At 43.5% G+C, this 26,623-nt stretch overlaps 1 protein-coding gene across 1 annotated transcript in view; it reads left to right on the forward strand.

Moving 5' to 3' along the window:
• The window catches only part of LOC122898002 (gigaxonin), a 47,258-nt gene extending 25,990 nt beyond the window's left edge, over nucleotides 1-21,268 (forward strand). Inside the window, exons 3-11 of the mRNA XM_044236184.1 lie at nucleotides 1,819-2,169; nucleotides 4,176-4,393; nucleotides 4,612-4,733; nucleotides 8,099-8,211; nucleotides 9,189-9,338; nucleotides 10,203-10,339; nucleotides 10,616-10,747; nucleotides 20,597-20,706; nucleotides 20,793-21,268. Of these exons, the coding sequence (XP_044092119.1) occupies nucleotides 1,819-2,169; nucleotides 4,176-4,393; nucleotides 4,612-4,733; nucleotides 8,099-8,211; nucleotides 9,189-9,338; nucleotides 10,203-10,339; nucleotides 10,616-10,747; nucleotides 20,597-20,706; nucleotides 20,793-20,974 (1,515 nt within the window). The 3' untranslated portion in view covers nucleotides 20,975-21,268. The remainder of the gene's footprint in view (nucleotides 1-1,818; nucleotides 2,170-4,175; nucleotides 4,394-4,611; nucleotides 4,734-8,098; nucleotides 8,212-9,188; nucleotides 9,339-10,202; nucleotides 10,340-10,615; nucleotides 10,748-20,596; nucleotides 20,707-20,792) is intronic.
• The last annotated feature ends 5,355 nt before the right edge of the window (nucleotides 21,269-26,623 follow it).

Here is a 26,623-nt window from a genome sequence, read left to right on the forward strand (position 1 = left end):
TGCTGATGTCCCTTTACCTCTCTGCCTGTTTACATTCCTGGGGTTTAACGAAACCCAGGGAAGAAGGTGTTAAATGATTAGACTTCTTTCTTTTTCTTTACCATCCTGAAGGCCCGTACCCCAGATTCCATAATCATAGGTTGAACTGGAGCTAGTTTTTTAACAGGAAGAAGTTAGTGTATCTTACATTTTGTTATGTGAGAATGCATTTTATCTTTACTCTTTTTGAGGGCTTCTTTCTTACTCTGTCCCGTATTCCTTCCTCATCTTATTTTACCTTTCCTGTTTGTAAGAGCCACCTCCTACCTGTTTTCTAACACACCTTCTCTGGTCATATTCGTTCAGTCAACCTCGGTGATGGCCATTCTTTCTGAAGTTTTTGGGTTAATTTCATGATGTTACCCCTTCTCTTTGCTCTGAACATGGGGGTGGGAGTGCATGTAAGGTTATGTGTATGCTTGTTAAAAATAAATGAATTTAGATTGATTTGGGGACAGTCCTTAAAGTATTAAAGATAATTGGAAGCATCATAAAACTATAAATCTGAAGCATCATAAAACCAGGCTGAGTAGCAGCCTGTCCTCTAACTTTTCAAAAATCAGTTCAGCAGCAGCTGTAACAAGTGACAAGCCAGTAAGAACATACTCCCATTCAGGCTTCGATTTGAATCTTGAAACCTTACAGATTGACTTCTGTGTTTACTTCCCAGTTAAAACTACTTATGGCTTAAGAAAAGAAAAATAGACCAAAAAAAAAAATTAATTATGGTTTACAGCCAGAGTTGCAATGTGAGTTAGAACGGACTCCTGACCTGGCAGTTCAGTTTGATCAGGATGGAATGTGGGGTTTTTTCAATATGCCTGCGTCTGACCGATGTACAGCCATCTGCTGTCCTGTGGCTGAACTTAATATGTCAAGTAAACGGGAGATTTTCCCTTAGTTGTGACTTACTCGACACACTTCTTTCCACAGTTTTATTGCTCACTTTATAAGGTGGTTGTTAGTCATACATTGTTTTTCTGTATCTGCGGTACACAGTGTGCGAAATGGGACAGTACTTTACTTGCTGTCCTGTACTCTGGAGCCCCTCCTCAATTCCGAGTGTAGGACCAGCGCCTGTTCTGTGGGAGAGGAGAGTCTGGGGCGTTGTGATTGTGGCCATATTTTTGAGGCTTGGTTCTTCACATCGCCTGTGTGTTGCAAGCCAGGGGAGGAAGAAGCAGCAGAAGATTAAGGAAAAGTGAAGTTCATCATGATAAACCATGATAAACCACGATAAGCCATCTTACCTTAGGGATTTCTTCCAGAAAGTCGCTGTGAGACCAGGGTGTACGTGTTGTACCAAATGCGATGTTTGGCATTCGGAATGACGGGGCCCTCCCCTCTCCAAGGGGCCGGTGTGGTGTGTCTGCCGTGCCATCCGGCGAAAGACGGAACGTGGCGTATCTGGAGGCGGGATTTGCCACAGTTTGGGTGATGGCGTTTAAAGAAACCCTCTTCAGTTTCCCCCAGAAGGCCGCACGGTCCACCTCCCACGCATTTCAGCCATTTAGTTCTAGAAGCGTGCAACCTGGACCGTGTACCCGGGAAGGGTTCGTGATCGTTCATGTGGGTAAGGCAAGGGCCGTGTAAGCAAAAGTCAACCAGCCACGTTCTGTTCGCCAGTGCCCTGAAGCTCCTCTCGACAAAGAAGCACCAGGCCAGAGTGTGTGAAACTGCCCATAAAAGGGGAGCTTTCGTGTGGTTCAGCCAGTAGGTTAGCGGTCTGGGCTCTAAATACGTACATCGAAGCATGAAATATTTATGATACTCTTGCAGATCCGGCTGAACGAAGATACGATCCAAGATGTTGTACAAGCAGCAGACCTCCTCCTGCTGACGGATCTCAAAACTCTGTGCTGTGAGTTTCTGGAAGGCTGCATCGCCGCCGAGAACTGCATCGGCATCCGTGACTTCGCCCTCCACTACTGCCTGCACCACGTCCACTACCTGGCCACGGAGTACCTGGAGACTCATTTCCGTGACGTCAGCAGCACAGAAGAGTTCTTAGAACTCAGCCCGCAGAAACTTAAAGAAGTGATTTCTCTCGAGAAGTTAAATGTTGGCAATGAAAGATACGTGTTCGAAGCGGTAATTCGATGGATAGCACATGACACAGAACTGAGAAAGGTACCTGTGGTTTATAACGTGGTCTGACTGCCTTTTTGCTTCCTTCCTGATTCCGTTCGCTCATTCATTTATTGATGGGCTCCACCATGTGGGTGTTTTCTTTTTCCCCTTCAACTTGAAAGGCTTACCAAGCTGTGATCTAAAAGATGTCTGGGGGCGCCTGGGTGGCTCAGTCAGTTGGGCCTCCAACTCTCAATTTCCACCCAGCTCATGATCTCGGGGTCCTGACATCGAGCCCCACATCGGGCTCCGTGCTCAGAGGAGTGTCTGCTTCCCTCTCTCCTTTTCCTTCTGCCCCTGCCCCCATGCCCTCTCTTGCTTTCTCTCTCCAATACAATCTTTAACAAAAATAAGATAAAAGATGTCTGTGGTACATCTTTACTTAGGGCCATTGTGTGGGATCAAGTGGTTGTTTCTTTCAGACCAGACTACAAAAGCTTATGAAACTCATAATATGCCAGTGGGAATATTAATATTTGTAAGGACCTTAATATCCTTTCTGCATTCCATTTAGCAGGAAGATGCATTTTAAGCTTAAGCTGGGGAGTTTAGAAATTCAGGGTTCCCACTCTCTTGTTCAGTACCCATCTTTGCACCATTACTGGGCGGACCCAGGACTCTGACACGGGCAGCAGAGTGAGAGGGGCCCACACAGCTCTGGCAGAGGGGGCAGGGGAGTGGACATCAGGAACCTCTGTGGTGTGGGCTCTCCCTGGAGTGATTGACACCACTCAGCAGAAAGCCGGAGAGCATTCTGTGGTGGGCCAGTGCAGTCAGAGGGGAAGGTTCTGGGAGCAACAGCTGGGAAGGAAGGGTCTCAGAGAATACCAGGCTTTAGATCCAAACTGTCACTGCAGTGGGGGAGGGAGCAGAATCACAGAGCTTGAAGACAAATATTGATAGACACCAGCTTCAATTGCTGTATGTGAAGAAAGAACCATGTTAGGTGTCAGGGGAGTTTTCAAAAAGTATGATCGCATTGTTAGTGGTTCTCAGCAACTGTTGACTTAGGTTTCAGTGACTATCTTGTAATTTTTAAAATTCTATAGGCTTATTTAGAAACTGTGGACTACTGTAATACAGACGGAAACTGTTACATAGGAATGAAAAAGAAATCCACACTCCTGTGTGCTTGTAGTCTCAGGACAGGCAGTCCAGCTCGTGTTTGGTTTTCCACATTAGCTGGGTAGATGAGGAAAGGAGATAGGACAATTCTCAGTTCGCTGCTGCTCAGAGAGACCACAGTCACTAGCTGTCCCGGTGAGGTTGCCGCAGAAACTGGAGGCAGTCCAACCTCTGGCCAATCTCAACCTCATTCCTCAAGGACTCTTGGCTTTACCACTCAGGACATGGAACAGTATACCTTCAAATGGTTGTTCCAAAACCAAGAAAAACTATTCTACTAAGGAGTTTCACCTCGTGTATGTGGAATGCTGTAGCCCGTGAGATCAAATTTAATGAGCCATCATGGAAGGTATATATAATTCATGTTATATGTGTTAGGTATTTTTTTAAACAATAATAATGAAGAAATACATAGTACTCAGAATTTTTCTGAACTCTCGCTTTTCTGTTTTTCTTTTAATGTTAATATTGATGGATTTTGATTATCTGTTTTCCCAGCCTGAATTAAGCTATTGCTACGTATAATGTTCCCGTAAATGCGATTGAACTCTTAGCATGTCCAACTCTGTGAAATAAGGCCCCTGCAGCCCAGTGACCCTCTTGGGTGAAAAGAAAGCTGCTTGGACCTTTTCTGCGATACCTCACATATAAATCTGAACTGATTATTCTTTAAATTAAGCTTGTCTTTATCAAAGCCATGGGGAAATAGAAAGGAAAGGGGTTGGTAACGCAGAGTCCGGCCGTGCTGGCGCTGGTGACTTGCCCACTGCTGATCCTTGAACAATTTCGGCTTTTCCATGAGTCAGAAAGCGCATGTTCTAAAACCCCATGTGCTGCGCCCTACATTTTTTTCTCCCCATCCTTCCTACCCTCCTGTGCAGGTTCACATGAAGGACGTGATGTCAGCGCTGTGGGTTTCAGGGTTAGACTCCAGCTACTTACGGGAACAGATGCTCAATGAACCGTTAGTACGAGAAATCGTCCGAGAGTGCAACAACATACCACTGAGCCAGCCGCAGCAGGGGGAGGCCATGCTCGCAAACTTCAAGCCCCGGGGCTACTCGGAGTGCATCGTGACTGTTGGCGGAGAAGAGAGAGTGTAAGTATGGATGTGCTTCATTTCAAAGGTCGTAGAAGGGAAGAGCTCTTTCCGTGTAAACAGGAATTCGTGGTATTGTTTTTGGTGTCTAAGCATAATAGCAATAGATTTTTTAAAAATGTTTTAAACATTTTTTAGAGCAGTAAAACTAGTCATAGTTATTATAAGCAGAACTATATAAAACACATTAACTGCTAATCAATTATTTATTTCCTTAGTTCACGGAAACCAACAGCAGCGATGCGATGTATGTGCCCTCTTTATGACCCTAATAGGCAGCTTTGGATTGAACTGGCCCCTTTAAGCATGCCAAGAATTAACCACGGAGTTCTCTCAGCAGGTACCATTCTGCGGTCAATTTTACTTAAACACAAGATCAAGTAAATATGTGATTTCAGGGTTGTACGGAATGACTCAAAACCTTTTAGAGATTGAATTTTAAGAGATAATTTTATTATCTCCATGATGACGTCTTCTGTGTAGCTCTTGCTTTCAAGACTTTGTAAGGAGAAGAGTGTCTTCTGTCAGTCTGTATTGTTCCTGAATCTTTAATATGTAGCTATTTTTAAGACTTTAGTGGAAGAGCATTTCACTTGATGACTTACTGATAGAAGAGCAACATTCAGTGACTCTTACCTCCCGTTAGCTATGTGGCCACACCCGGAACACAGAATTCCCTTGAGCCATAAAAGTCCTTTTTTTTTTTTTTAATTCATGCAATTTAGAATTACAGTAACTATGAAAAATAAAGGTGTTCTGTCAAAGCAGGCATTTCGTGTAAGACTTTATAAAACAGTACTTAACATTAGCAATGGTTTAAGTTACTTAACTACAGAATGCGTGTTTCACTTGCCCTCCACGAGTTTGCAAACAGCTCTACCTTACTCAAAGCTCTCACTCAAGGAGGTGATAGGAGAGGTTGTATTTGTGGCCTTCTGACTGCTCCCTTTCTTTTCACCTGGCTCTGCTCTTTCGAGTTCACCCACAAGTGCCATTTCACTAAATTCCATTTATTATCAGTAGTCTTCCTGGAATCCTTCATACTGTATAGTCTCTGCTTGCCCACTAACATTACTTTAAAGAGTTTGAAAGGTATACCATCCCATTCCATATTATAGAAATGGCTGAAGCTATACCAAGTACAGAAATGGAATCATTTTTTGGGTTCCAAGATGGTTGAACTTATTGTCAATAATAATATAAGCAGCGAATGCAGTAGTGGAGCTTACAGGATGAGTCTGATTTTCTTGTTCTCTCTTCTCAGAATTAGCTTCCTTACATTTCCTTCCCTTAATATGTACACCTATTCAAAATTTTCACACACGCACACCTGCCACAACGTTTCCTATATCACAGATTTTCTGAGATTTCCTAGAGGGATCGGTACTTCAGAAACATTGAACAGTGTTTTGGGGTGGGGGGTGGTCATTCACTTTGTGCCCTCTCTTCCAGGTTAGAAGTTACATTCTTTATCTATATTCCTTTGAAAGTCATCATAGATACCCTAGCCTGTATTCTCAAGTTATAAAAGCCCAAGTGCATTTCTACCGTTTCACAGTCTTGCGGTATTAAAATATATGACTGTTTATGAATAAGTATCTACATATAAATGAGTTCGATTCATCTGTTTTGAATACACACACACACACACACACATACACACACATACGGAGAGAGAGGGAAAGTGTGTAGATTTACCCACATATTCACCACTTTCTTTGTTTTTCCTTCTTACTCCTGAGACCTTCCATCTAGGATTATTTGCCTTCTCTGAGGTCCATCCTTTTGAATTTCCTTTGTTGTGGGTCTACTGGGAGCAAATACTGATTTCTTTGTCTAACAATGTCATTGTTTTGCCTTCATTCTTAAAGGATGCTTGTGCTGGATATAGAATTTTAGGGCATCTTAACTCTGTGGCTTGGTCTTTCCTCAGATCTGGAAAATTCTTACTCATTTTTACATCTTCAAGTACTGCCTCTGTTCCATCGTCCTCTTTACCCCTGCTTTTTTTGGAAGTCCGATTAAACATGGCTACACTTTTTTGCTCTGTCCTTAGCCTCCTACCTCTGCTTTGTTTTGTTTTCCATGTTTTTGCCTCTCTGTGTGTTGCCCTCTTTATGATCTCTTTTGATTTACCCTCCACTTAATGAGTTCTCTCTTCAACTGTGACAAATCTGCCATTAAACCCATCTGTTAATCTTTTCAAATTTTATGTTTTTATTTTCTTATTTTATTCCTAGAGATTCTCTTTAAATCTTTTGCAGATCTGCTGTGTCTCTTCTATAGTCCCCTTTTTCTAAGAGTTCTCTTAAACTTTGTCCTTCAGGGGGCACCTGGGTGGCTCAGTTGGTTAAGTGTCTGCCTTTGGCTCAGGTCATGATCCCAGGGGCCTGGGATTAAGCTCCACCTTGGGCTTCCTGCTCAGTGAGAAGCCTGCTTCTCCATCTCCCTTGGACCCTCCTCCAACACTCAAGCCCGCTCGCTCGCTCGTTTTCTCTCACACTCAGATAAGTAAATAAAATCTTCGTAAAAAAATTGTCATTCCATTTTTAAACATAGTAGGCATTGTCATTTTATCATCTTTCTGGAGAGTCCAATATGTGAAATTTAAAGTCTCTGTAAGACTAATACCTATTGTCAGTTCTTCATGGAGTCTAGTTTCTGTGTCTGAGTATCTTTGGTTGGGTGGTGATCATTTTAGTAAGAATTAATTGTAGGAATAATTTGATGCTTTAAAATTTTAGAATATTAGAATCTAAAGATTAGGTAAGGATATTTTCTTCCATACAAGTTTTACATTTGTTTCTTTCAGTTGCCTATAAGAACTGCACATTTGGAATTGAATTGCTGTAAATCAAACCCAAACCTTGAGATCTCCTAGACAAGTGAGGAGATTTAAATCTGATTTCTGGTTCTGCTTAAACTTTGGAGAGGCTCTCCTGCCAGAAGTCATACTTCCTGTGGGCCTGGGGTTTTGATTTTTGTCCCTTCATGCCCTCAAAGCCATTATAAGAAAGTTTGGAAATTTCCCAGATTGGTGAATGCCCTCAAAGCAAAATGGTTTCCGTGGGTGGTGACCTCTCCGGATTCCCCTTTTCCTTTCAGCTTTGCCATATTGCCCTGTTGCCTTTTTCTCTTTTAAGATTATTTTATTTCAAAAATGTTTTTGTCCAAAAGGACAAAATAAAACAAAAAAATCTTGTCCAGCAGTTTAGCTGTTTTGCGCAAGAGTTGGTATGAATAACCCAATCCACCATTACCCGAAATAGGAAGTTCAACAGTGACTCTTAGATCCTGTTTTGAACATGAACTGCACAGGTGCCCCAGGTCGGAGTGCTCCTGGGTCTTGAATGAGCAGATGTGGGCTGTGGATGAAAGGTTGTCTGGGAATCACAGGGGGATGAGGTTAGACAGAGCTGCTTGGTGTGTGTGTAGGTGGTGCCAGTCTGGGCTGCACCCTATAGGGTAGTGGGAATCCACTCAGATGCTGAGTGAGGTGAAATGGCCAAAGTGAGCCACAGATGTGAATTAGCCTCTCTCACCAAGGATCGAATGAATTGTGATGAAAACCTCAAATCCACTGTTGTCATTAGAGAAGTTACCTCCAGATACTGTCTCTACAGCTGTGCCATTTATACTCAGCAGGAGATGGGAATTGAAGACTGAAGTTTCAACTTTCTCGTGTGTCTGATTTGATTTTTACAGAGGGATTCTTGTTCGTATTTGGAGGCCAAGATGAAAATAAGCAGACCCTGAGTTCAGGAGAAAAATACGATCCAGATGCGAACACGTGGACGGCATTGCCACCAATGAATGAGGTAAAATGTTCTTTTTCATTTGTTCGGTAGAGTGTCTGTCTTCCCTTTAGCACTTTCATTTATTTGCATCTGTGTGTATGTAAGGAGAGAAACGGTGACCCTGCCACATCCTGTGCTCACTGCCCTAGTGCCCACCATCCCAGCTCCTCTCTTGGTGTCTTCCTTTGGTCCATCAGACCTCCTCGTGTTTCCTCAAACCTACACACACTCTTGCTTTGGAACCTTTGCCAGATACCCTTGTGGCTTGTTCTCTGCTTCCATTGGTGTTTGTCCATGTGGCACTTCTCAGGGAGGCCTTCCCTCCTTCCCCTCAGCTCTTCTGTCTCCGCCCATTTACTTTCTCTTCGTATCACGTGATACCTTCTCAAATACTGGATATTTTTTAGTTGTTCACACAAACTCCTTGATGGCTGGGGATTTTGTCTGGTTGCTGAGGGCTCCGTCTTTAGTACTAGAGCAGCAGTGGGCACAGAGGGGACAGCAGAACGCTAAGCAAGTATTTGTTGACAAATGTCCCCTCAGGCTTCTGTCATTCTAGTTGGCTGTAGCAGGAGCCCGGCTTCCCCGTGCCTTTCCCAGCCTCTAAGGCAGAGCTCTTGCTGGGGTTCTTCCTTGTCTTTCACACAGCAACTTGGAAGCACTTTAGCCCATTGCTAAACACAGTTTTATTGAACCAGAAGGTAATAGTTCTTGTTGTGAGTGATGGTGAGTACAAAATGGTGACTCCACCAGTGAATTTATCATGCATGTAATTCCCTTGTTTTGAATAACTCCTAGATTGGGTTCTGTCTCTCATGACAGAAAGGTGAGCTGCTCAGAAAATCGTACATGTCTGAGAGAGATGGTTTTGAGCATCACACCTCTTTGCTGAAAGTCTGGAATGTGATGGTATCTGTAGTTTTTATTAAATGTGTGGATATCTGCTTTCAGTCTGGTGTTTGGCTTTTTATATAAAGAGGTCTTTGATGTCTTTTCAGCCACGACATAATTTTGGTATTGTGGAGATAGACGGAATGCTGTACATTTTAGGAGGAGAGGATGGGGAGAAAGAGCTAATTTCCATGGAGTGTTACGACATTTATTCTAAAACCTGGACGAAGCAACCTGACCTGACCATGGTTAGAAAGGTGAGAACCATATCTTGTGATTACAGATTGGGTCTTAAAGTTAGCCTTTCTTCCTTTCCCACATCCACCTTTCACTACAGTCGATAGTGTTGGAAGAGGGAAGGTCACAGACTTCTGTCACTTTCGGTGGCCTGCCTTCATTGCCATCAGCCCTACACCCGGACAGGAGATGGAGAGCATGTGAGAGCTCGCCCTGACGGGGGCTCTGCGATGCACCGCTGTGCCCCCTCCTGTGCTTGACACACGCTTTGTGAGCACGCTAACCTAGGAAGCAGCCAGGTCTGCCAACCCTCTTGTCTTAATGATCAGGCAGGCCTGAGGAGGGACAGCCTGCAGGTAAGCACGGCCACTGCATCCAGAGTAGAGCGAAAACATGGCTTCCATTAGCCGTTTAGAGCACGGGCTGCCTTATTTCCGTTTTCTGGGCTGGGAGGGAAGGGCTCTTCTTCACACTGAAGCTTCCAGTCTTGTGAGTATTTACACCTTGGGTGCTGTGCTCCCACTCTCTATGCTTAACTCATTTGGAGCAGGAATTGAATGACATGTTGCTCGACAGAATCTCAATCTTGGAATCTTCAAAGAGTTGTGGAAGAATGGAGACTGGAAAGCTCCTTTAAAAATTCGGGTCATTTACGTATCTCACTGAGCACAGTCACATCAGATGGAGTTAACAAACACTATGTGTACAGCCTCTTCCACTTGCTTTTAAAATCCTGTCTTCCTAGTATTGGAAAATACCATAGTTTTACTATTAGAAATCAAATCCTTTCCCAGACACCCTGTGGTGCTCTCTAGACTAAAGTGGGTACTTGTCTAACGTGAGTAGTAAGTGTTGCCTCCCCACCTCTCGCTTTCTCCTTCCAGATCGGCTGCTATGCAGCTATGAAAAAGAAAATCTATGCCATGGGTGGAGGGTCGTATGGAAAGCTCTTTGAATCTGTGGAATGTTACGACCCAAGGACCCAGCAGTGGACTGCTATCTGTCCGCTGAAGGAGAGAAGGTACGAGAATGCGGGCATGGACCATGTAGGTGCCCTGTTTCTTTCAAATGAACCTTTCACTTGTCTTGGCATTTGGTTTCTATAAAAGTACATGAAAAATCCATTTCTGTATATGTGCTGCCGAAGCGAGCATGAAAAATCCATTTCTGGAAAAGGAATACCCACATATTCATGGAACCCTGAACACTGCAGAGTTAAAACAAGCAGAAGAGGAGCTAGGGAGTTGGGCCATGAGTTGTAAATCCAGTAGCTGATACGCTGTGTGTGGCCTTTCAGATTTGGAGCTGTGGCCTGTGGCGTGGCCATGGAGCTGTACGTGTTTGGGGGTGTCAGAAGTCGTGAGGACATGCAGGGGTCGAATGAGATGGTCACTTGCAAGTCTGAATTCTACCATGACGAGTTTAAACGGTGAGTTTGAACGGTTTCGCATAACTTGTGGAACTTTTCCTTTCTGCCTTCAGAGTCATGTCTTCAATTTGTTTTGTTTAGTTTTCAAGCTACTTGACTGAATTATCTTGTTTATTTGGGACATATGCCTAGTGCTTACTAGAGATTTTATCCGAGACTTCAGAAGTATTCGTAGCTTAAAACCGTAGAATGGTGTTTCTGAAATCTATATCAGACCTTGATTGTTTGGTTGTTTAAAATCATTCATTAGCTCCCTATGGCTTTTAGGAGAAAATTTAAACTCCTTAACCTAGAATGTGGCCTTCTGTGATATGGCCTTTCTCTATTCTTTCTGCTGTAGTCAACACAGACGCTTCAGTTGAGTTACAGTAAGCAAAATTTTCTCCCCAAAACATGTTATTGATTATCTCAGCTCTGTGCTTTATACTGTTCCTTTTACCTAAAATCCCCTTTTAATATTTATCCAGTTAATACAGTCTCTTCCAAAACTGTACGTAATTATCACTGCCTAAAAAAAGTCTCCTCATACCTCCCAGTCTGGTTTAGGCTCCTCCATCTGTGATCCCATAACATTCAGGTCATGTCTCTTGCATTGTAATTGTTAACCATGAGATTCTTTTTTTTTTTTTTTTTTGTAAGATTTTATTTATTTATTTGAGAGAGAGAGAGATCGTGAGAGATCATGCGCAGGGGGGAGGGCCAGAGGGAGAAGCAGACTTCCCGCTAAGCAGGGAGCTTGACACAGAACTCCATCCCAGGACCCTGTGCTCATGAACTGAACTGAAGGCAGACTCAACCAACTGAGACACCTAGGCGCCCTAACCATAAGATTCTTGAGGGCAAGGTTGGGCTCAGCTGTCCATGGATCTTAACTTCAGCATCATAGCTGGCCTGTGTTAGATGCCCAATGGACGGTTGAGTCGGTGAATGAAGTGTGGTGTCACAGAGTCTCGAAACATCTGTTTCACGTTGCTGTACTGGTCTGGTAGACTAGGCACGCTTCTACCAACCTCCTTCCCTTCTCTCCTCCCACACATTTTATTATGGTAACCACTAAACTGCACTATCTAAATCATAGAGGGAAATGGTCGTGTGAAAATTCATCTTGTTATAGTATTTCAGTCCTGTTACCAGAAGGGGGTGCCATAAGGCAACGTTTAATTTCATACTATTTTAGATTAGAACAAACAATGAGCAGCTACTGAGACTTTAGAGATACATACAAATGTTACCTAACTTTTAATGTATTTCAAAGTGAGGATATTTGCATAGCCTTTCTCTCAATTACAGGGGTAGACCCCCTTAGGAAAATTTATTAGACAAAGTATGAGAACAGTTTAGAGAATGTCTGCTGTGGTGGGAGTAGGGCAACATTTCAGACTTTTGTCCATTTCTCTTCGTAGATTATTGCGGCGGTGACCGTCCAAGGTGCAAAGTAGCTTGTTAATTCCTGCCCAAGTGACTCTCGAGACTGTCTGCTCAACTTCATTTATAAGCAGTGGTCAATGTGTTTGGTCTCCGATAAAATACGGACCTGTGCCGTCTTCATAATGAGTTACTGCTTGGGCAGCGTGAGCTAGAGGCTGCCCCTTGTTTGCTGGGGCAACCAAGGCCACGTATGTCTCACCCGTCCCTGTCCCTGTCTGTTGATAGGACTTAAATCTGGCTGCAGAGTTTCTCAGTTTGCCCTTGATCTGCTATCAATTGCTAGAACTTTTCTGTTTCTGTCAGGTTGTTTTATATTAATAGTTAATAAGCTTTAAACGTAGGTGTAGTACTTGCTTTCAGTTCATAAGTATTAGACATAAGAATATGCCTCCTTCCTTGATATTTAAAAGCACTTCCAAATAAATTCATGGATCAGTAGTCTCCTTGTTTCTGAGCTGTCCAGTGTTACTTTTTTAAGGTAAGCTCTCGCAGCCCTGAGATCACGAGTCTCATGTTCTACCAACGGAGCCAACCAGATGCCCACCCACGTTAGTTTTTAAATAATAGAATGAGGAAAGCTTCGTTTCTTTCGTCAATATATCTTAGAGGGTTCTTACTTGTTTGAGTGACTCTAGAGGCATACATAACTCTAAGTGCCTTGTGTTAACTCATTTGTAACCCATTCAGTCTTCAAAATAACCCTCTCAGTCCCTATGTGCTCTTTTTAGTCCTCTTTTAAAACAAAACACAGTGAGGTGAAATAATGTGTTCAGAGACACACAGGTAGCAAGTAGCAGAGCTAGAATTTGAACTTGGGCACTCTGGCCCAGAGGCCCCCTTTTCAGCCACCACTCTACATTGCATTAAAAATACAGGCTTTCCTGTAAAAATCTATAGGAAGAAAATAACATATAGCAGTAGTTTGTTTTTCAAAAGAGCAGATGTTTCCAAGTATGTTACATTTGCGTATTGTGGAAACTGTTGCCAGAGGACCAATCTGTATTAGATTGGAGACCATTTATTGTTTTTAAGTAATCTCTTGTCTTTCCTGCCTTTGTTCCCTATTTTTAGGTTAAAACTTTCCTGGAAAAATGCCATACCTTATTTTCTGTGTTTCTAATGAAAAGCAAAACTGTTTGAAGGAAAGCAAAGAAATTGCCATAAATTCTATCACGTCATAGTAACAACTTAATAATATTATCCAGAATGACGGGCCGCTCTGTTTCCATTCCCGGTGTCCCTGCTCTTCTAATACCAGCACGCTCGCAGTTCTCCGTACTCAGTGAGGCTTATCCTGCTTCTCTCTCATCCTTCACATCTTACCGGTGGCCAAGTCTTGTCTTCTTTTGTAGACTCTGGAATATTTCCCAGATCACTCACCCTCGTTTCTCTGCTCCTGCCCTCCCGTGTTCACTTCCTTGTGTGTGCAGTGGCATTAGCCTTCTAACTAGTTTTCCTAGATTTGGTCTGTTTGTGTTTTTGAAAGATTAATCTGACTTTGGTCATTTCGTTCTCCTTCTGGTAATTCTTGGTATTTCCCCTTTGCTCACCAAACAAAGATAACAGTACGTAGCCCGCTGCTGGGGTCCTCCATTGTCTGAGGTTAAGAGAAATGTTCAGTCTTTCCTAGTCTCTTCCCTCCATGTCCTGCACTCCGGCTCCTTTCTTAATCCGTCCTGTGTCTGACTGCCTCCATACACATGCTCAGCCTGGATGCCCCGCTTTTGTTTCTCTAGAATAGTCATGGTGACTGCTGAAATCAGGACCTGCCAGTTTCATCTTGTGGTCCCTGAATGTGTAATTGAGCAGACATGCTTGACAATGGGCAGAATCCCCATGTTGATTCTCTGACCTGTTGGGGGTGGGGGGGCATTATGGTAGGAGAGGCTGCTTGGAAGTCTCTGTAACTTTCCTACCAAGACAGAAAACCAAAAGCAGTTCTACATCCTTGAGGAATTTATAGAAATTAGTGCTACCATCAAGAACTTGAAAAATGCAGGAATGGAGCTACCTTTCATATCCCCACTTAAGTCATTTAGAAAAAGTAGAAAAGTCAGATGGATTTTGGAAAATGTCCATGTGCTTTCATAAACCTAATTCAGTGGTTACACTGATCACAGATTTAGTCCCAGATGTAGTGTCTTTCCGCAAATATTGTATCTTTATGCAACACAGACTCTGGCCTTGGTCCGCAGCTTTTGACCCCTGGTGCTTTTTCTTCGTACCAAGTTTGCAGGGGCCATCAGAAGCGGTTTGCTTTTGCCCATCAGGGCCAACAGGCCCCCTGCACTGTCTGGCTTCAGGGCTGTATCACTTCTGCTGTTTCCATATGTTAGTCCAGGGAGATCTTGATCACCTTGGTGTCCCGTGAAAGCATCATGTCGGTCTACTCCATTGACATTGTGGTGTTTGGATTGACGGTTAGGAGTGCTCCAAGTATTACAGACACCTTTGCAAGTCATGGGGAGCTGAACCTGCTCCTGACCACATCTGTTTCAGTCACGGCCCAGTCACCGGTAATCTGAACAGAAAAAATGGAATTCACATAATTATTTACTAGGAAGAGGTGGTTAACAGTGAGTGCAGAAACAGCTACTGTAGGAAGTGCAGCTACTACTACCTTTAGGGCTGAGGGCAGTACCCTAAGAAGGGGCAAACTGGGAAGAGACCTCCCTGCCCTGCAAGGGTATGGTGTGGCGACTGGGTTCAGGACGCTGCCTGTTGGGTGGCAGAAGACCTTGCTGAGGGCAGGCCCCTCTGGGTCCCCTGCACACTGCAGACAGCAGCTCTTGGGAAGGAGAAAAGCGACATCAACCCTGGCAAAGAAGCCCTTTGTGCTGCTGAGCCTCGTAGTCCCTCCAGCGCCCTCTACTGGCAAAGCCCACCACTGCATTTATCTTTTCAAGGCGGTTCATTTTCTCCATTGTGTTTTCTGTTTCATTGGTTTCTGCTCTTGTCTATATTATTTCCTTCTTTTACCTTCTTTGGGTTTATTCTGCCCTCTGTTTGCCAGCTTCTTCAGGTAGAATTTTAGATCTCTTCATTTCTTTACTGAAACCTTCATCTTTTCATCATAAGCATGTTTCCCTTTCTTTTTTGAACATAGTTGTAGTGGCCACATTCAGGTCCCCACCTGATGGATCTCCCGGCGTTCAGTTATCTTGGAGCTGGCGTCTGTGCATGGTTTGTTACCTCGAGAATCGGTTCTCATTTTTCTGGCTTTTGTTTTGTTGAGTAATTCGGGGTTGCACCCGAACATTGTGAATGGCGTGTTGTCGGGGACCTGAAGTCTCTTCCCATGCTCCAGAGTGTTGCACTGAGAGTTCTAGCAGGCCGTGCCCCTGGCTCGGCTCCTGGTAGGCTGTCAGGCCTGCAGCACACGGCAGCTCTAGCCTGTCTCCGGTTCTGTAAGCCAGCCTCAGTTACAAGCACTCATGGTTCCGGAGTCAGTCCAAGACTTGGGACAAGCACATGCATGTAAAATTGGGTATCCTTCTCTACCTCTCGTCTTTCTGAGACTTCCATACGCTCTGGAGATTCTGGCTGCTCTGATTCTAGCGGCTACAAAGATGGCAGGTCTTCTCATGGGGTCTCTGCCCCCTGGAGCTGCCAGCGTCATGCCGCCTTTGGCCAAAGCTACCAAAGATCCAGAAACTCCTCCTCCTGGGTTGCTGGTTCTAGTTTTCCTTTCTTTCTCAAATCTGCCTGCTTTTGCTCAGTCTCCAGAGGCCTCGGGCACTTGTCTTTTGTATCTCACCCAGAGTTTGTAGCTGGAACTCTTATCCAGAGTTCCTCGCAGGGCAGTTGGCTCGTTAAGGAAGGGCTTCTTTCTCCCCCCGGAAACAGAAACCTCAGCAAAGCTCCCTCTGTCTTTACTTCTCCTCTCCAGCTGATTGTCCCCCGCCCTCTGCCATCTCTCCTTGCCTGTCTTTCCCTCCTACACTGCTCTTGCTGAAACTCGCTGCTCCAAGCCAGGCTTTAGTCTAAAGTCTCCTTCCTTGCTAATTCTAAGTGACCAGAGGACACATCCTGGTAGCCTCAAGTCCTGAGAAGTCTGTGTTTGAAAACATTGTAACTAAAAGCATACTATTGCTTCCTCCATTACAAAAGCGACTGCCACTTAGTGACGTCCACTAGGTGCTGGGTGCTATGTGATGTAATTTACACTGGCCGCTTCCTTCCATCCCTGCAAGTCCTTGAATGTTAGTGGTGGTGTTTGGTCTCCCCACTTCACAGATGATGGTTAGCTAAATTGTCCAAGGTCAACGAGGTGATAGATGGCAGAGAAAGAAGGCAAAACCATAGGCCTTTTATACCTGTTTAAAAACAAAACAAAACAAAACAAAAAACTGCACCTAAGACATGCTGCCATTCAGTTTTTTGTGTTAGTTTCAGTTCATTCAAAGCTTCAGCGTCATATGAAATAGATCATCTAGGATTGTTTTTCTGGAACTCAGGAACTCTGAGTCATTGATCTGCTTTGGAACAAATTTGGTAGATCATCTACATAGCCTGATTTCTTGAGCTTTGTTTAATTATTCCGGGGAAGAATAATGTGAGATTCTCAACTCTACAAAATTATGCCAAAATATTGTTGTATTCTGATACGCCTTTCAGTAAACAGTCTAGTTGTAGATGCTCATTTAGAAGTGGCAGTAACCCTCGTGAGCATACGCATGGCCCCATCATGGATTTGCCTAGAAGAGGTGTGTGCCTCTGCACAGGGGTTGGGCCTGGGTGTAGGGTTCAGCAGCAGACAAGGCCTGGGGACACTCTGATCAGCTTTGTTTGATTCAGAACCTGGGAAGAATTTAAATGTCAAGGTTTAGATATTTGTGTTTAGCCCTGAAGACATAAAATGTGAATAAGCCAGTTATAGTTTGATATTTTCAAACATTTTCTTTCAAAGGCCTCTTCAAGTCCCTATTTTCACTTTTCAATGATAGTTCTGGAATGTTTCCCTTCCCCTATTTCTTAGAGTCATTTTGACACCAGCGGCCAAACTGTATGCCCAGCTCCAGCAAACTGCTGGATACCGGTCAACATTCAGACGGAATGTGAATCAGAAGTTGAGTAAAGGTGTTTCAAATACGGAAGCTGTACCTTAGCTGTGTTCTGAGTTGTTATGTGATCTCGAATCATTTTGCTTCCATGTTTCTTAGAATTCAAAATATGGAAGTTGCTACTTTATAACAATCTGGCAAGAGTTCTTTGAAATCAAAGTGCTGTGCTTAATAAGAGAGTTTCACATTTGTATTTAACAGCCAGATGATTCAGGTCTAAGCCGCTGGCTTCTTGGACACTTGATGGCAGAGTTAGAGATACAGGAATAATGCCCACATGCTATCTGCTTCAATAACGAGTGTAGACCTGGACACTGGTAGTTCTGGAGGATTTAGATACATTCCAGAGTCTGAGACGGCTGCTATACCCCAGCTGTGTTGTTAGCTGTTAAAAGGAAATTGGTCCAGTCACCTTAAGTGAACATTATTACAAAGCAGAATCTACGGTTGTTAAGGTTGTTTGTTTTTTTTTTTAAAGATTTTATTTATTTATTTATTTGACAGAGAGAAATCACAAGTAGACGGAGAGGCAGGCAGAGAGAGGGGGGGGGAAACAGGCTCCCCGCTGAGCAGAGAGCCTGATGCGGGCCTCGATCCCAGGACCCTGAGATCATGACCTGAGCCGAAGGCAGCGGCTTAACCCTACTGAGCCACCCAGGCGCCCCTAAGGTTGTTTTTTTAAACAAAAACCACTTTAATTTTGGAATAATTTTACACTTTTAATTTTACACTTCTACACTTAAAAGTTGCAAAAATAAAGTCCCCATTAAGCCATTCACCGAGCTTTTCTTTGTGTTAACGTCTTATGTAACCATAGTGCCGACGTCAAAACCAAGGTATTTATGTTGGTACGGTATTGATAAGTAAACTATAGTCTTTTTATTTTTTAAAGATTTATTTATTTGACAGAGAGAGACCCAGTGAGAGAGAGAACACAGCAGAGGGGAGAGGGAGAAGCAGACTCCCTGATGCGGGGCTCGATCCCAGGACTCTGGGATCATGACCTGAGCCAAAGGCAGACACTTAACGACTGAGCCACCCAAGTGCCCCTAGTCTTTACTCCAATTACACCAGCTCGTCCACTCAGCTTTCTTTTCCCTTTGCTCTGAGATGCCATGCGGGATCCCACAACACACTGTGTTGTGTTTCTTTACTCTTTTTTTTTTCTTTTTAAAGATTTTATTTCTTTCTTTATTTGACAGAGAGAGAGATCACAAGTAGGCAGAGAGGCAAGCGGAGGAGGTGAAGGAGGGGGAAGCAGATCTTTGCTGAGCAGAGAGCCTGATGAGGGGCTCTATCCCAGGACCTTGAGATCATGACCTGAGCCGAAGGCAGAGGCTTAACCCACTGAACCACCCAGGCACCCCTCTTTAGTCTTTTTTAACCTGTGATGTTCCCTTGGTCTTTCCCTACCTTTCATGACCATGATATTCTTGAAGATAATGGGTGTATGTAGCTCTTTATTTGGATTTGTCTGATGATTTCTCATGATCAAGCTGAGGTTAGGCATTTTTGGCAGGAACACCACCGAGGTGATGCACGCCGTTGAGGAGGACGTGCTGTCTCCATGTCTTAGTACTGGTGACACTGACGTTGATTACCTTGTTAAGGTGGGGTCTCTTGGGTTTCACCACTATAACGTTGCCGTTCTTTCCTTTTACTTTACAAAAATCCTGGAAGATATCATTGAGAATATGCACCATTTCTTCTCAAACTTTGACCACTAAAAGCACCTGTCAGTGGACCCACGCTGCGGTCACTATAACTATGGTGGTTTCCTGATGCTGGTCTGTTTCCCTCATTCTGTCTGCATTTGTTAACTGGAATTCTGTAAAGAGAAGACCTGTCCCTTCTCCCTGTTTGTTTTTTTTTTTTTTTTTTTTTTTTTTTGATGTATTAAGTTATTTAGTCGTATCAGTATAGACTCAGGAATATTTATTTTATTCTGTGTGTTTTAAATCCAGTACTCTCATTATTTATTTTGTTGCTTTGTTGTTCCGACTCTGGCCATTGGGAACACCTTCCTATTAGCTCCGTGTCCCTTGGACACACCGCCCTTCTGTAAGCACTTCCTGTCTGGCAGCATAAGATGCTTCAGACACCTCTCTTGTGTTCTCTCTCAGCGGGGGAATCGGCCACCTCTTTGTGGAGCCCTGGATCCTTTTTGTGCTTATTAAATTGATTTTCAGCAGAAGTGCCAAGGCAATTTAGTGAGGGAAGAAACATCTCTTCAGCAAATGATGCTGGAGCGATTAGATATCTGTGTGGAGGACCAGTGAGCTTCTGCCTCACACCATACCCAAAATGCAACTTGAAATGCATTGTAAGACCTGAACATAAAAGCCGCAACTATGAAATCTCCAGTAAAAAGTATAGGGAGGAAAACCTTTGCAACCTTGGGATAGGCAGGGATTTCCTAGAAGGACACAGAAAGCAAGAACTGTTTAAAAAACGAAACAACAGCAACAAAAAATGGAACTTGTCAAAATTAAAAACTGTTCTTTGGAAGGCTCCATTAAGAAAATGAAAAGATAATCGATAAGCTGAGGAAAATATTCACGATATATGTATCTAACAAAGGACTTGCATAAAAAGACAAAGAATCTTACAGTTCAGTGGGAAGACAAAACCCCAATTTAAAAAATGAGCAACTCTTTGAGCAGACGTTTCACAAAGGAAGACAGATGCAGTGGCCAGTGAGCGCACACGGAGTCAGCCGGCCTCCGTCTTCTCAGCCCGCACCACTAACACGGCCACAGTCAGAAACACCGTCAGGAGTGAGAGCAGGAGGTGATGCCAAGCGGTTGGAATTCCCAGATGCTGCTGATCGGAAGGCAGAATGGCACAGCCCTTTGGAAAACAGTGCAGCATTTTATCATCCGGTGGAATATATGTTAAACCATATAACCAGTCACTTCCGTGACATGATATCCACCAAGACGATTCGCTCTCCGGTGCCCACAACAGCTTTATTCACCATAACCAGACACTGGCAGTTCCCCAGATGAACACGGGCAGGTGCGCAGATAAACAAATTCTAGTCTCTCCGTATCATGGAATACCACTTAAAAAGAAACAGATTAACGATGCAAGCAACTGTGTAGATGAATCCCAGGAACATGGTGCTGAGCAAAAGAAGCAGGTTGAAAAGTGCTTGCTCTTTATGTTTCAGTGCAGGTGACATTCTAGCACAGGCCAGACTAGTATCCAGAGTGGCAGGAAGGAACTCAGCAGTTACCTGGGTTGAGCTGAACTGGCACGGTGCCTAGTCCTGTTGGCTCACCGAGTTGTGTCAGCTTCCTAGACCTTGCGGTTATCCTCTTGACGTCCTTGGTTTTGCCCGTGTGTTCGCTTGCAGATGGATCTATCTTAACGACCAGAACTTGTGCATCCCCGCCAGCTCCTCTTTTGTGTACGGAGCTGTGCCCATAGGAGCCAGTATTTACGTTATCGGAGACCTCGATACAGGTAAGACCCTCGTGGTGATGTTGCTGGATGTGTTTCCCAGTGACTCCACGGCACATTTGTCACCTCTGCTGCTTCTCGCGGTCTAGGTACCAATTACGACTACGTGCGTGAGTTTAAAAGAAGCACAGGGACCTGGCACCACACGAAGCCACTCCTTCCGTCCGACCTTCGCCGCACCGGGTGCGCAGCCTTACGCATTGCAAATTGCAAGCTTTTCCGCCTGCAGCTCCAGCAAGGCTTGTTCCGTATCCGTGTCCATTCACCTTGAAGAGGGGGCCGGAGCAGAGGCAAAGCTCCCAACCAAGCGCACCGTGACACAGCTTTCTGCGAGGGGAACAGAGGTGGCAGCCGAAACTTGCTCTGTGTGCCGGGCTTTGTATGGTAACTCTGGTGGTTTTACTGTAATGCTTAGAAGCCTAAGGTTCCGCTCTCGATGGGGAGAACCCGTAACTGTGGAGAAAGCTCCCTTGGAGGAATCCCGTCCTCCACTTAGATGTGTCTGCAGACAGACGGAGGCTAGGCACTGTCAAAGGGAGAAGGGAAGTGGGAATCGGTATCATGTAAAATATTGAATTTAGAATCCTAAGGTGCATTTTCCCTGAAGGGAACTCATATCTGAGTGACTGCTGTGTTCGAGTACCTGGCTTTGGTAAACAAACGAAAATCCGTATATGCAAATCAACATATCCAAACATACCAAGATTGTTTTCCTACTGCACTTGGAAGGAAATGTCATGCCTAACCCTGCCTGACCGATCAAGGTTTGTGCCTAAAATGTTAGATTGGACTGTATACCAGTTAGTGTCCATTTACTACTAGTGCTGTGTCCGAAGACTCTTTTTTAAACTATATTATCATGAATTGAAACTAAGATAAAATTTCTCGTTTACGACATTCTATCTTGGTCATCTAAAGGTTCAGTAAATCCATGAGTCAGGTTGCAGCCCTCATGTGAATTTAAGAGAAGTTGCTAACTTCTGTATTAATTCAGATCCATCATGCCATAATTTCTGGGGTAGTTCTCCTGGAGTTTGTGAAGGATTCATGCAGTGCTGTTCCTCCCTGCAAATAATCAGAACCGTTTTATAAACACGAGGTTATTAAGCAGAGTAGGAGATTTTCTAGAAGAAAGACATAAGTCAGACACATCATAAAGGTCTGCTGTGACTACAAAAACTGTCCAGACAAAATATATAGGGATCAAAAACTTCAATCTGTCCGAAAGCACACAAAGTCTTGTTTACTACTGTTTAAGATTGAAAACTTGTTTTAGAACGCGCACCTGCATAAGAATCTAGTCTTTATAGCAGAATTTTCTCAGTGCCGTTTACTAGCAAGAGTTTTAGACAAATTATGTTATAAGTAAAGTTTGGCTGGTAGAATAAACTACCTCAACTTAATTTCATTCTGTTCATAGTAGAGCGAATTATCTCTTCCTCCACTCCCTGCCCCCCCCACTCCCATGTCACCCCACTTCCTGTTGGGGGAAGAAGTCTGTCATTAGTAGCACTTATTTTATAAGATACTTTGTTTTCCATTCAAATTCTGCCACCTTAGTGTGCAATCAGAGACTTCAGAGTGCTTGATGACATCATAATTTGAATTTTATGCAATATCAGATTTCTAATCAATTTAATACAGAGCTCTTCATTTCTAATTGTTTCCTACAGCTTTTTCCCCCCTCTTGGTAAATGGCTGTAAGAAGCAGTATTTTGTCTTAATAATTAATAAATGTATAATTGTATCCTTTGGTTACAAATTTGAGAATAGGAGTTTCTTCTGGAAACTTCCTAGATGGAATGCTTGTATGCTGTTAACAACATGCATATGAAACATGGCTTATGTTCCGCTCCCCCAGCACCATGAATAGAAAAAAGGGTTACCCCCTCTCTGCAGATTTTTTTTTCTTACACCTACTAGGAGTCAGTACAATGCTATAAAAGTTGCCGGGAGAAGCCTTGCCTGTGGGGGTTCTAAAGAGTGTTGTGTGTGGCAGGAGATCCTAGTAGAAGAAGGCATGCGGTGTTTATCTTCTGTATCAGAGGCACTAGGCCAGATTTGCCACACGTTCCTGTAACACAGTCAAATCCAGTGTATAAAGCAAAGCTGACCTTTTTTCCTTTGTATTGTGTACCAGTCAGCTGTAGTCTGCACACCTTCCCAGTGATGCCTGGGGTATCTTTTCATCAAAACAAGCCACGCGACCACAGCAGAGAAAGCAAACTTCTTTTTCCAATTAGAGATTCATTTTTTAGGGGAAACAAATCGCTGAAAAAGTGAATTTTCTTTGGTAGCATATCCTGTACAGAACAGAACCTTGGCCTTCAGAAGTTGCAGCTGGGGTACGTTTAAGCAATGACTGATGTCCTATGGAAGCCGTGACAGTCAGCAACTCCCTTTCTTTAATTTCTGAGGCTTAAAATTCTTCCCAGTCTACGCCAGGCCCCTCCAAGGAGACAGTTCATTGTTTAGGAGTGAATGAGTCCCTGTTGCAATACTTTCAGTGCCTGCATGACTTGGTCAATTCATTTTATAAAAACAGTTCTTTTTTAAGTTTTTTATGCAGTTCATTGACACAGTAGCTGCAGAAATTAGGTAATGTTTTTTAAAATAAATTTGCCACATAATATGGGATGCTATCACCAACAGTAGCTGCTAAGTGCCAAACTGTTATTTTCCTATATATAATATATATATTAAAATACTACGTTGAAGTGTAGGAATATATTTAATTTTATTATGTTCGAAAATTAATTATGACCTTTTTTTGTAAATGACCATGACTTCGGTATTGTGAAATAAATTTTAACTCATTTCATGCAGGTTTAACATTCCGCTTATGCCTTGAAACATCTTTTCTTGATAAATTTTTTAATACTTCTTTTTCACAAGGCACTTTTACCAGGCATAGGTTGGATTTGGCAGTTGAGGATAGATCTTAAAATTTTAAATAAAATACCTTTGGGGGTAGTGCAATGTATTTTCATTATCCCTCCAACAGAAGGAAAGTTGTCTCAGGTTAGAGTCAGTGAATATTTAAAGGATCTCTCCTAGGCTGCGGTCTAAAGTAGGCTTGTTTGTTTGTTTGTTTGTTTAATGCATCCAAATATAAATTTTTGAAGAGGTAAGTGTTTAATTCAAGATGAAGTGGTTTGTTTGGGATTTATTTTCGTGAGTGTGAGAGTGCTTGTATCCTGCGAGACGGAGAAGCGTGAGAGGGAGAGGATGTGTGTGTGTGTGTGTGTGTGTTATGGGACTTGGTAAGTGTGTTTCTATATGTTTACTTGTTCAATTGTAGTTCAAGACTACATATATTACTGTCTTCTGGTGCTTCAGATAAATTCTTGAGCCCGTGGCCCTTCAGTTTATACTACTGAGTTAAACTCACGTTGGGTGTAAATATTCAGAGTTGAGGTTGGTAGGAAGTCTTACTTGGTGTTTGCATTTCTTTAGTGGGATTAAGAACAGTGTTCACCAACTAGTATAGTTGGTAGGCTATAAAGATTTGGCCTAAGAAATTTTTAAATTCATTGCTTATTTCATCAGTTCTTTATTTCATTGCTGTGAGGCATTGATAGCTAACAGTAGGCTTTGCTCAGACTGCAACAACCAAAAAAGAGTATTTGGGCAATGATGGATGGTATATTCTTTGTACTGAACGGTCTGGTTACGTCACCACTTCAACAACGCTTTGACGGTGCCATTTTTATAATTTATAAGTGGAGGGTGGGGTTCCAGGAAGCACATCCTTACACTGACCTGGTAGAGATAGGGCTGTCTTTGCCATGGTGCCTCATTACTTGTGGTAGTAATTGGGTTTTTGGAGACATTCTTTAGCTGCCTTGGTCCGTTGGGGTTCCATTTGGTGCATTCCTGCTTCAGTGTACCCAACCAAAAAGTTTTCCAAGGAGGGCTGAAAACACTGCAGTATTGCTTCTTGCTGGCCTGCTTGATTCCAGAGTCTCTTGTGGTCAGATAAGGACATCTGGTTATCTGGGGAAAGAATGAGGTGGCACTTGGCATAGATTTAAAAGGCACTGGAACCCCCTTAAGCACCTGGTGAGGGGGAAGGGTAAGACTGCCTTGTTCTGTGGCTGCCCCTCACAAAGTTGGGGAGCCTTCGGGAGCCAAGGAGAGAGCAGACTCCCAGTTACTACAGAAAAGCTGTCCTGGGTTTAATCAGCAAATGCTTCTAGCGCCCCGGCCAAAAATTCTGTTGGGATTTCTGGAGAGCTTTCATGCTGCCCTCCCTCTAGATGGTCAACTCCTTGTGGGCAGCGACCCTGACTTGGCCATCTGCTAATCCCAGTGCTTGGCACACATCAGGCAGCCAGTAAATGGTTGGCCACACGGTACAGTACTCTTGTTGTCAAAATGATGTTTATCACTGGATTGAAAAGTCCTCTCCATGAGCGACTCATTTTGCTGGAACTTTGTGCACGGACGAGCTGGCCTCACGTTGTAGGGTGAGAACCTAGTACAGAAGAAAAAAAAAATGTAAAGTGCCTGACATACAGATGCAGACGTCTTTGATGTCCGTATGGTTCTGTAGGATTTGGGGACCCTATCCTCAGCAATCGTAATGCTGTTTATCACCCTTAGTGTTGGGTTTTAGTTATTGTTTTGTACATGTGGTTCCAAGCCTTTTCCAGAACATACTGCTTGGATCCTCACATCTCCGTGATGGGTGCAGCACCCCCCGCCCTCGGACAGGGAGCAGTCTCTCCGGCCCAGTAGATGTGGCCTCGTTCCCCACCTCACATGTGAGCAGAAACCATTATCATTTCACTGTTCAGCCTTTGAGACTCCCACTTAGTTTTCTAGGTGTACAAGTATTTTTAGTCGTAAAATAATCTTTTGTGGTATAACTTAAAGCCCCAAACATGTCCTTCACAAGTTACACAGATGTAAGCTGAAAGGTGTTTGGTTTTCTTTGTCCATTAGCCAGAGGAAATTTGAGAATTTATGAAGGTCGTAAGAACAGGAGTACTACGTATTCGTGTTTGACAGAGAAGCACTTTTTCCTTTTAAAGATCTGAAGCATCATTTATACTACTTTTCTTACCACATCTGAAATCAGTGAGGGAGAAGGGATTGTGTCTTAGAGTGCTGGAGAAGGTATTTTGCTAGCTTGCTAATAACGCCTGAAGTACTCTTTCTAGCCGGGTCAGGAATGATAGAGATGTGTGGTATGCTGGTGAGGGGTAACCCACTTGCCCATATGGAAGAAGAACATGAAATCAGGTTGAGGCTTTGCTGCCTGCTGGTGGTCAAGTCAATACTATGGAAATAGAGACTTCTGCGATTTTTTTGGCAAGCCAACTGATAAAACATTTAAAACGTGTGTATTTTTCGGAAGCGATTCTATTTTGAATCTATTTGAATCTATCTATTTTGAATCCTAACTCTGTCTATCTCAGCTTTGTCCCAGGGCCGTCCCTGTGTTTACGTGACACCTAAGGAGCTCGGTTACGACTCTGTTCCTTGGTGTAAGTGCCCGCGATTGAGGAAAGTGTGTTCGCGTTCCCTTCTGTCCCTGAAGTTCTCTAACTGATCTGATTGGGTCTTTAAACTTCCCCCGCTTCCTCATCACATCACATATCTGCAAATAAAACAGCTTTGCATCATGGCCTATGGCAGAACACCTGTCACCTTCGCTTTTTCTTTTTTGAGATAAAAACTAATACTTTAAAATTGCTGCTCAGCTGAAATTTAGGCTAGATATTAGAGTTCGATATTGATGTCGTCATGGCCCAGCGAAGCTGCTGTCAATGCTTCCGTCAGTGTGATCTGTGTTAGAGAAGTCACGAGCCGGAGCGGGGAGGCAGCCCGCGCAGTCGGTGCACACGCTGCCTTCGTTCGGATCTGGCCATTCACGTGACCCGTACTGACACACGGCCACTCCAGATCGTTCGGA

The sequence above is a fragment of the Neovison vison genome, unplaced genomic scaffold (genome assembly GCF_020171115.1).
Source record: "Neovison vison isolate M4711 unplaced genomic scaffold, ASM_NN_V1 Scaffold_083, whole genome shotgun sequence".
NCBI classification, from domain to species: domain Eukaryota; kingdom Metazoa; phylum Chordata; class Mammalia; order Carnivora; family Mustelidae; genus Neogale; species Neogale vison.